The sequence below is a fragment of the Glycine max genome, chromosome 7 (assembly GCF_000004515.6).
Source record: "Glycine max cultivar Williams 82 chromosome 7, Glycine_max_v4.0, whole genome shotgun sequence".
NCBI lineage: Eukaryota > Viridiplantae > Streptophyta > Magnoliopsida > Fabales > Fabaceae > Glycine > Glycine max.
Genome location: NC_038243.2, coordinates 43000143 through 43011476, shown reverse-complemented (window position 1 = coordinate 43011476; position 11334 = coordinate 43000143). Strand labels below are relative to the sequence as shown.

Below are 11334 nucleotides of genomic sequence, written 5' to 3'. Positions count from 1 at the left end.
GTTTCGGAAGCAACTCTGCGACTGTTTCCTTTCACACCATTGTTACAGTGTTACTTTAATTCCAGTGATATACTACAGTGCAGAAAAAAATTCTTTATATGTACGTTTTGTGTATATAATTTTAAAGTATTTAAAATTAGAAATTATGTATTTTATGCAAAAAAATAAAAAACATATTTAATATTTTATTATTTTATAAATATGCACAAACTCTATTTTTTACCATTGCTTTAAAAAAAAAACATTTTATGTGTCATCTTAAAATTTTAAAACAATATTAGTATTATATTTTCAATTTTATCATTATAACAAAGAGAAAAGGATAATACTGTATGAAAAGTTAAAATAATAGATGAGAAAGATAAAAGATATAGTAAAAGCGATTTTAAACTATAGATAAAATAAATATAAAAAGTATTACTATTTTTTAAAAAAAATTATTTGTTTTTGTTCACCAATAAAATAATAATTTCATCTTTTGTGACACTTTTTATTAGTTGATAATAAATTAAAGTATTTTATGTTTGTTCACCAACAAATGAAAATAATTTGTAATCAATTTATCGGAAATTAAAAAAAATGTCAAAAGACTAAAAGTAAATTATTATTTTATTAAAAATTTAATAAATTTTATTATTATAAATAAATATAAAATTTAAATATTTATTAGAAGCTAATAACATATTTAATTTAGTCAAAAGTATTTATAAAAAAACTTACACTTTTTTCTTTCTTCCCGGCAAGATATCTGGTACAACAGCCTACACACTTTTTCCGTTAAATATCACAATGATAAACAATAATATTTAAATACTCCATTAAAGATGTCATTAACACGGCAACGAAAAAAAAATGATCTCAGAAATATATTTGTTATCATATGAGATAATTTGATCTGATATTTTTGTTATCTCTTTAGATGTCATTTTTTATTTAAATATAAAGCCGCCATTGTTGATTAAAAAAAGGAAACATTAATAGCGCGTGAAGTGGAAAGGGAGGAAGCGAGAAGATTCCTCTCCGCGTGGCAGCTTGGCACTATAAATATAATATAGTTGACCTCAACAACACTATTTCATATCATATCTTGGAAAACCCACAGGCACGCTGAGCATGGAACACAGAACCCTAGAACTCAACCTGGCTTCAGCAAAGGATCTCAAAGACTTGAATATATTCTCAAAGATGGATGTATATGCTGTGCTTTCACTCTCCGGCGATCAAAAGACCAAGACTCCCGTCCACAGAAACGGCGGCACCAACCCAACATGGAATTTTCCGGTCAAGTTCACTTTTGATGAATCGGTGGCGCGGCAGAACCGTTTGGCCCTCGAAATCAAGATCCGCTCCGAGCGCGCCCTCGCCACCGATAAGGACATCGGCCAGGTCCACGTTCCTCTCATGGAACTCCTCAAGCAACCTGGCGACGGTAAATCCTTCCAGCACGTTAGTTACCAGGTCAGAAAACCCTCCGGCAAACCCAAGGGAGCCCTCAATTTCTCCTACAAATTTGGCGATGAATTCGCAGCCCCAGCCAAGGTATCAGCACCCGCACCTACCTCGCCTTCTCACAAGGTGGACCCCGTCACGGCTTATCCTGCTCCCGCGGTGGGCTCCACTTCTTCTGCCGCGTATCCCGCCATGTATCCTCCGCCGCCGCCGCCACAATATGCCTATCCTCCGCCGCCTCAACCCGCTCACGGATACGGATACGCTCCACAACATGGATACGGTTACGCGCCACAAGCGGCTTATGGGTACGCGCCACAAGCGGCTTATGGGTACGCGCCACAACCCGGGTACGGTTACGCTCCTCCTCCTCCTGCTGCTGCAGCAGTTCAAAGACCGGGGAAGAACAATTTGGGAATGGGATTGGGTGCGGGGTTGCTTGGAGGAGCCTTGGGTGGACTTCTAATTGGGGACATGATTTCTGATGCCGGTTCTTACGACGCTGGTTTTGGAGATTTCGGTGGATTTGATTTTTAAATCTCTTGTTAGTTTTCTTTGTTTGGGGGTAGTTTTTTATGTTCAAATGTGAACTTAAATTAGAATATGTTTTTTGCAGTAGATACTGTTTTGTTACTTCTAGTTTCTTGTCCGGTGTATAGATGTGGTGTGTGGATTTGTGGAAGCTACTTCTTTATGTAAATTTTCAAGTTTGGTTACGTAATGTATGCTTCACGACAACTCTCTACTTTTTCTTTTCTAATTACTCCAAAGTTTGATTTCTGTGGCCAGAGATGATTTCATGTTTTGAGAATATTTGTTTTGTGAAACTGCAAGAGATAATTTCTACAACGTATCTTTTCAACCGTGACTAATATATATTGTTTGAATTTTGAAGTAACCTAATCTCCTTTGAAATTTGGCAGCTATTTATTATCATCTATTTCCAGTCAAAATAATTTATACTGCAAGCATTCATAATCTTAATATAGTTGCGCTAGTACCGTCACTAATTTTTTTAACGTGTAAGTAACAACAAAACTAAACTTGAATTTCAGCTTTCAAACATATTGTTTTGAGAAAATTTAAGCTGTTTTTAATATTTTGTTACAACTTAAGTCGTTTAAAGCATTCATTCATCATTTTTATATAAAAATTACTATTTTATTTTATTTTTTAATATAACTCTAAAATAGTTTACTTACTAAATGAAAAAAATGTATACACTTTATGTTCGAGAAAGGTCAACTGATCAGGTTACTTCAAAAAATAATTTCTATTCTTATTTTCCATTTTTAATTTAATAATTCTAACGAGTATCGCATATTTGATAACTTTAAAAGGTCAACTGGTCCAGTTTTTTTTTTCATCTTAAAAATCGTTATTCCTAAATTATTTAAAAATTTTCCAACAACTATTTTTCCACTTTAAACGTCATACTTACCTTTTTTCTTCTTCTTATTTTACTTTACTATGTATGTAAAACCAACAATGTTACCTAAATAATTCGTTGACATATAATGAATTGTTGAAACAAGTTGTTCTGAATAAGAATACACTCTTCAAATTAGAAGTTTGAATTTATAATATAGAAGTAAATAATTTTTTAAAATAATATTTTCCCTTTTCTCATTCCTTTCACCCGTTCAATTACTTTTCTTTTCTCTCTTTAGAGATTGTCAAAAGGTCAAAGTGTAAACTGGTTTTGATCACCATACCGTGAAACTAGCGTAAATTTTTGGAGTACTTGTGCTGACTGCTGAATTGTCTTATAGTGGGCTTATGTTCACGAGGCCTCTATTTTTTAACTTGGGCCTTAGTACTCTTTTCGAAGTTCGTCCCCTATTCATTTCAACTCTGTTTTGTGTTGAGTCGATAAACCCTAATTGCGGTGTAAAACCTAGAAGAAGGAGGAAGAGGAAGGATGAGACCTTTGGACGAGCACAGTGTTCGAGCTCGTCGGAAACAACCCGAAGAACATCGTGGAGAACCCATCTCACGAAGGTCCCGATTAGAACCCTGGCCGCTACTGCTTCCGCTTCCACAAGAACAAGATCTTTAACCCCAGCGAGTCCCTCGTGAAGCGCGCCACGGCTACAAGAGTACAAGACAAACCACTACCCAACACCACTCGCCTCGTACGCGCCACCTCACCAACCACTCCTCTCGCCGCGTGTCCCTCCAAAACCCCCCTCATTCATCCACGTGTGTCGCCCCCTTATCCCCAACCCATTTCCGTCAATTCACACCCACTCATTCCCCTCTTCGCCTTTTCTCTCTCCTTTCCCCACGCGTGTCGTACCCTTTCTCTTTCTCTGTCTTTCTATATCCTCAGCAACACACTCAGAAAATGTAGAACAACTAGAATCTTTTGTTCCAAACAAAAACGTATGAATTGGTAGGTTTTTCTCCGGAGTCGTCTTCAGTTACCACTACCAAGTTCCACGCTTGAATTTCACGTTTCTCCGAGGTTTTATTATCATCATCTCTCTCGTGTCCCTGTCTCCGTCTCTTAGTTTCTTCTTCAAATGGCAGAAGTTGAAGACAGAGACAACCCTCATCACGACCACCCTCTTCTTCAACAACACAATCTCCAATGAACAATTTCCCGCGAGATCTGTTAAGAACCTTTGTGGGAGTGAACAACAACAACAATAATAACAATAACAACAGTCACTACCACAATTTGCCTATGCCAGTGGTGAAGTTAGAGGATGAGAAAGAAGAGCTGGAACTAAGTCTCGGCCTTTCGATGAATGGTAGATTTGGGGTGGACCCTACATCGAAGAAGATAAAGAGAACAACCTCGATACCGGAGTTTGTGTGCGACGAGGAGATGGGATATGCTGCGATGGGGTGCACGGGTCTCTGGTGAGGACGTGTTCGCTTCCGACGGAGACGGAGGAGGAGTGGCGGAAGAGGAAGGAGTTGCAGACGCTGCGGTGGATGGAGGCACGGAGGAAGCGCTCCGAGAAGCAGAGGAACATGAAAGCCTTGAGAGAACAAGAACAACAACAACAGAGGTCCGAAGGGAGCATTCCGGCGGAGCAAGGTGCAGGGGATACGGTGAGATTGCACCACCCTTGGCGAGGACCGTGTCGTTGACTGCACGTTTTTGTGGACTCGGCTTGAATGGGGACTGTGAAAAGGAGAAGAGAAGTGGAATAGCGTTAAAAATCCAACTGTAAGGAAAAAATTTCTTGCAGTCATACTTGCCAGTGTGAAAATGAAGATAACTCTTTTAGTCTTTAACAAAGGGTTTTAGCTAGGATAGTTCTTTGCTATGAAGGATCTTTTCTTACTCTGCTACTGAATTGTCTAAAAATTATATGAGAGTTTTACTCCCTCTATATCGTGGAAGAAACTATATATACCATAAAATAATCATCCTCTTACTCTTATATCATGAATCCTCTAGCGATGATCTGCCTTAGCTGCTACACTTTAATTTAAGGTTATTATAAAAATGCCGGGTCAACCCATCAAAAGACATGCAATAACAGAGAAGCCGGAGAGATAGATATAGGAATATCAGGAGTTCATCAACCACAATTGAATCCCTCTAAATGCTCATTGGATCATATGACAAACAAGACCATATTCAATTGCCTTGTATATAACCACCCCAAAAAGGTTGGCGGAAATGGCTGGATTAAATTGTTTTCAAACTTCTGGATCTATAATTTTTTTCTTACTTACACATCCCAGTTCAAAGCTGCAACAGATTCCACCACATATTTGATTGGGCACAAGAATCCTATCCACAACAGATCATTCCAGGTTTTATTCATCAACTAAAGGCATGGTGACAGAATGAACTGTAAAATGCTCCTTGGAAAGCTATCTTTGCCAGGTTTTGTGCATTGAGTCAATTAGAGCTTCTTGAAGTCCAGGATAGGATAGAAGACTCTTATTAAAAAGAAAATTTGTACCTAAGGACTTTATGAAGAGAAATTTATAGGATCCCGATCTGCAAGTTGGTGTCAAATCTGTACATTTCCCTATTGGTTTATAGTTTGCAATCTTTGAATGTTTAACTCAATAGTTCTTATTCTGAATTGCTTTACTTTCTTTTTCTTTCAAGAAGTTGTAGTATCTTTTTAAAAACTTGATACTAATACTAATTCAACAAACAATATAGTTGTAAAACATGAAACAGGTTGAAGTTTAGGTGTTTTGCAACCAAGTGACCACTGTATCATGTGATGATGTTATTTTATCATGTGTTGTACCTTACATTTCTCCTTGTTTTACTTTCCTTAGAGAATACCCTGAAGACCTCGAAAGAAAAGGCAAAAGAGCCATCAATGGCTGAGCCAGAATCAGAGCCAACTACCGAAGTACTTTTTTTTTGCAGCTATGATTGGCCGTGATAGATGCTGGTGCATTGGGGAAGCATTATCACATCCATGGAGAGAGACAATATGTTTGTCACCAGGAGGGATGTGGAAAGGTAGCAATTTTGTTACTTACATATGCACACAGATACACATGTATTTATCATATATATACCATTGTATTGCCAAGTTGTGAAATAATAGTTTACATTACTGCATGCTGCAAAAGCAGATCCAATTACTGTGTTGAGCCCTAATAGCCTATAGCTTTGGTGAAACATTGTGTTGAGTCCTCTCAAGCAGAAATGCTGTTTATCTTTCATGCCATGAATATAGATTTTTGCATGTATTTGCTTTTAGATTGAGAGATTACACATCAATCATTCCCTCTTCATTTCATTTTCTAGCTTCGGTCTGGATCTTCTGGTTGTGTCATTTCCATTTTAATAAATGATGCTTAGTGTTCCACTGTACATGCCCATTAAGTATAACCTGGAAAGCAAATTTCATGGGACTATATTGTATAATGCTTCTAATGCAACTCTGGGGGACGGGGATAGGTAAAGTGATCTAAGAACTGCATTTTGTTGCAGACTTGAGGTATTAGCATGTTATGTTCCATGATTGGACTTTGGAGCACACTTAATTAAAATAAATCGTTAACACCTTTTTCCAATTGATTTATATTTTTGTTAATTACACTTTCTTTCGTTCATTCTTTATTTAATGCTACATATCAAGTAACAATAGCTTGCTGTGGTTTACTTTAATGGCAGGTCTATCTAGCAGAGATTTCTGGATAGCTTAATGTTGAAAAGACATTTTCTCATTCTTACAGGGGAGAGGGATTTTGTATGTCCTTATGAAGGCTGTGGTAAGGTGATGAATCGATCCAATTAAGGGTTTGTTCTTGTTTTCTATGATGGAGTCCTTTCTGTCTATTGTTGCATTTTCTGTATATTGTTCAATATGGTTTACACATTTGGATTTGTGACCTATTCCAATTAGCTGGATGCTTGCCATCACGGAGATCATCACCAATTCATTCTTTTACTGTCCACTCTGAATCTGTTCATGGTGATGAGACATGTCTACCTAGTCATTAAATTGTTGATATAGAGGGTATCCAACGAATTTGAAAATTTATCGAGTTGAATCAATATAGGACAAATGTTTTATAGTTTATTATATTGCGATTAAATCACTGTTACAATTTTCATCACGGTACATAAGAATAAATTCGTATCCTCATTTGTATTTCTCTACGATTTTAGTTAACTTGCACGTTTAAATGCTATTTTAGTGGTTTAGGACTTTTGAAACTTTTTATTAAATTATAAGGGTTAGTAAAACTAATTGCTGAAATAGTTGAAAAATATAAAATGGTAAAAATAATAAAATAATAAATTTAAAATGATAATTAGCAAATTGGATAAATATATCAAAAATAAAAATAAAAGAAAATATAAAAAGTTAGAAGTCAATGATTTTGAAAATGTTTTTTCAAGTAATTTTTTAGAAAATACTATAGTTACTAAAATAAATTTATTTATTGAATAGTCAAATAAACTTTGTAGTTATTAAAAAAAATAAAAAATGTTACTTTAAGTAACTTTTTAGAAAATACTATAGTTATAAAAAATTAGAAATCAGTTGAAATAGTTTTACCTTTTTTTGACTGTAATGGTTTAATAAAAAATAGAATTGAGATGTTACAAAGAAGTGATTTTTGTAAACTGTGCAAGTTAAATTTCTCTGTTAATTAAGTGTGTATTTAGATTGATGGTAAGTTGAACTTATTATAATTTTTGGAAGCAACAAATAGATAAAATCATGGTGAGTTAACTACAAAATTAATTATTTATTGTTCACATAAATCATGGTGAGTTAAACGCATCACCAGTTTAAACATAGTAATATTAGATCAACACAATTAATTTTTCAGACATGCTCACAAACAATGAATGATGCATACAAGTAGAGTTATATTGAGCACGTTGTATTCAACTAGCTTCATCTTATGTTTATAAAATAATTATTTTCTATTTTACAATAATGATTTATATTATGTAATCCCCCACGTAATGCATGTTTAAATTAAAATTGAGAAAGTTCAAAAGTACATTTATTCTGAAAGCGTTATCTTTTTTTTTTCTTTTTTTTTCATTGGGTGCATTAAAATTCGTTATTATGCATTTGAATTCTTAAAAGTACCTTCTAAACTTTAATCCAAACATAATCTACAGTAGCATGTCCTACATTAAATATGAGTACATTTTTTTAATGAAAATTTAAACCTTAATTTATTATATCATGGAAGATTAATTTTTTTCCTTATATCCGATTTTCATTGATGATTTAGTGTATATTTGGATGAAGTTGACAAAATTAAATTTGTAAAATTCATTAAATTAAAATTGATTTTGAAGTGATATGATTTATGTTTGAATATTTTTATTATAAAATCAAATTAAGAGTAAAATTTAGTATAAAATTATAGATCCAAAAGCTATTTAAATCTACCTCAAATAAATATGTTAGGTTTAGATTTTAATTGGACCAAAAGAAAAAAAATAAAACGTAAAAAAAATTGAAAATTTGACTAAGATTATAAATTTTCTAAAATAGAAGGATTAAATTTTTTTTTTTTAAATTAAAAGATTAAATATCTCTATTTTGAAATGAGAAAATTAAAATCATATGTTTTTAAAAAAATAAGAACATCACATGTTTCAATTTTAAAACAGAGTAACTAAAGTTGTGGAATGAATAAAATAGGGAGACCCGAATTAGGTTTAAGAAAAAAAGAAAATAAACTAAATTTACATATCTTTGATGATGATCAAGATCATGATTTAGCTATTAATTAATTCAAACGTGGCATACGATTTCATTGATTTGCATAGAAACTGACTAAAACGATTAAATGCAGATGATTAGTTATTTATTTATATAAAACTAACAATTTTTTATGATTCGTGAACACAAGCGTATTGTTTATTCCAAGATGAAAAAAAAACTTTAATAAATTTCTTATAAATGAAATTAAAAAAAAACCTAAAACGATTTATTTCCAAATATGAACTGAAAACTTTAAACTCAGTATTTTTTTTGTCAGTTAACAATATGAAAGTTATCATTTTTAAGCCTTAATAAGCCTTTTCAATATTGCATGTGGATATGTGGTATGCACCAATACATATTCTAGATCCTTAATTGAAATATTATCGAAGTTTCTTTTTAATTGAGTTCCATTTAAAGATTATTTTTTTAACGGAAAGAGTTCCATTTAAAGTTGTAAGATAAGAATTAAGAAATGTAATTAAAGTTATTGTTAATAACATTATCATGTAATTTGCTAAATTATATTCTTTGTCCATCTTAATGATTAATTTCTTTGTCAATATCATTATTCTTCATTTTTTTTCTCTCACTTTAAGGACATACTTTGATAAAATAGTAATCAATGTTGTTTTGAATTTTTAAAATGATGACAAATAAAAAGGAACAGAATTTTTGTGAAAAACGACTTAAAAAGGAATAGAGATAGTATATTAAATACATGAATTGATTTTTATATATGAAAACTCACTTATACAAGATGTATGGCAGTTACCAAAAATTATTTTAATATTTTTACCAATTTCATTTTACATTATTTCACGCATCACACGCACAGAAGGATTAATAACAAAGGACACTAACAAGCAATTGCTTTGAATTATATAAACCTAGCTAGACATTAAAATAAAGATCAAATCCTCATCTGCACATTAGTTTCGATTCTTTAATCAGATATTTGTTTGTACTTTTTTATTTTTTGGTAAAAAGGAATATGACAAGAAAATTCTCTTAAGATGGCCTTGTGGGAGAATTGATCCAACATTCCTTATGTTTAGCGCTTTATTCTCGAAATGAATGTAAGTTCCCCCATTCCATCATTTATAATCAAAGTTAGGCATAAACCTAACAACTGATAAGCAAACAAATAGTTCTCCGTTAGCTTTAATCTTATTCTTTTCTATCACAAAATTCCTCACCCTTCTTTTCTTTTCTCATTTGTTGAAAAATTCTCATCGGTATCTGATTATATGCATTTGTTTTTTATATTATAACTTCATAAGCCAAATCAGTTTTTTTTTTTTCCTTTTTAAAACTAATCCTAGTAGAAATGGAGAATAAGTTCATACACATAAGCGGGGCCATCATCCTTTAATATTTAAGATGCGCAAAATTTGATTGAGGAGATGATAATTTGAAAAACAAAATATATATGTTTCAGCAAAATTCCCCTTTTAAGGTTAAGTACAAAATTGAATTGTATGAAAATGGTGTTTATACACTCAAGCTATATGCTTGTCGAAGAAGGTTAAAAAAATAAAATAAAATAAATAATATTTTAAACATTTATGACGTAACAAAAAATATAGTACGTAATTCATGGACATATGCTATATGGATGCGTAATGCGTAGAGTTTGAGTTAATTTGGTGGGAAAAAAGTATAGCGGCTGCAATTAAACTAAGCCACATATAACAAGAGGATGGCTTTTTTTTAACCATCTAATAAAAGTCTGTCTCTTTAGTAGGATTCTAAAATATCTTTAGATCAATTATGAGATTAATATTCAATTACATGTTTTATTACACTTAAAAATTTTCATTTTTTTCCAAGGCGCTCTCTTTATATTCATTTGTTTTTAGTTGAAGTAAATTAACAATTCATAACTTAAGCAAACACTAATGATACATTTGGTTGGATGGAAAAAAAATAAAGAAATTTTTTTATAGATAACAATATTGTTTTTTGGTTAAAGAGAAAATAAAAAAAAGAAAAAGAAAAATAGACTTTTAGAAGCAAAAATTTTCCTTCTTTTCACCTTTTTGGTCAATTTAAATTTCAATCTTTTCTCTCCTTTTCGTAAATTCTTTCCTTTTTGGTCAATTTAAATTTCAATCTTTTCTCTCCTTTTCTTAAATTCTTTACTTTATTGCGACCCAACTTAACATAACATAATTTCATGAACCCAAGAAATAGAAATTTTTTGTAATATTATTTTTGAATCGATAATTCATTGAAACAGACAAGTTATTAACTATTTTTTTAAGTAAAATAATTAATATGATCAGATCTGTATATATAGGCTACCTTCAGCACAATGGGACAATCATCAATATATATATCTTCTTATTTTTTTTATGGAAACTCTCTTCTTAATTTAATCTAACCGGATTGTTTTTCTTTAGTTTAAATTTATAAACAAGTATTTTTTCAGTTTTCACAATTTCTAAATTTAACCCATATGATCCATGTCGATCATGACCTTCCCTTGGACACATAAATAGTCAATTAATGTCATATATGACAGTAGAGGGACAGAAAATATTGACTTTTTATTTTAGGAGAATGAAAAGAAGAAAAAAAAAACATTCACAGGATCAAGACAAAATTTGCTCATTTAATTTTACGGGAAATAAAAATATATTTAACTTTATTTATTATTCACTGCAAAATTATTGAACATTTAAACCAGGGCTGTTTTTATTTTAAT

At 32.0% G+C, this 11334-nt stretch overlaps 1 protein-coding gene and 1 long non-coding RNA gene across 2 annotated transcripts; both read left to right on the top strand.

Moving 5' to 3' along the window:
- The first annotated feature begins 1060 nt into the window (after positions 1–1060).
- LOC100784458 (protein SRC2-like) lies at positions 1061–2187 on the top strand. The gene has a single exon (XM_003529526.5). It carries the CDS (start codon positions 1114–1116, stop codon positions 1984–1986), a length of 873 nt encoding a protein of 290 aa, XP_003529574.1. The 5' UTR covers positions 1061–1113; the 3' UTR covers positions 1987–2187.
- Positions 2188–3257: 1070 nt separating this feature from the next.
- On the top strand, positions 3258–6925 carry LOC100783928 (uncharacterized). The gene is made up of 3 exons (XR_415305.4): positions 3258–4630; positions 5710–5899; positions 6560–6925. It is a non-coding gene; the product is annotated as an uncharacterized lncRNA (long non-coding RNA).
- The last annotated feature ends 4409 nt before the right edge of the window (positions 6926–11334 follow it).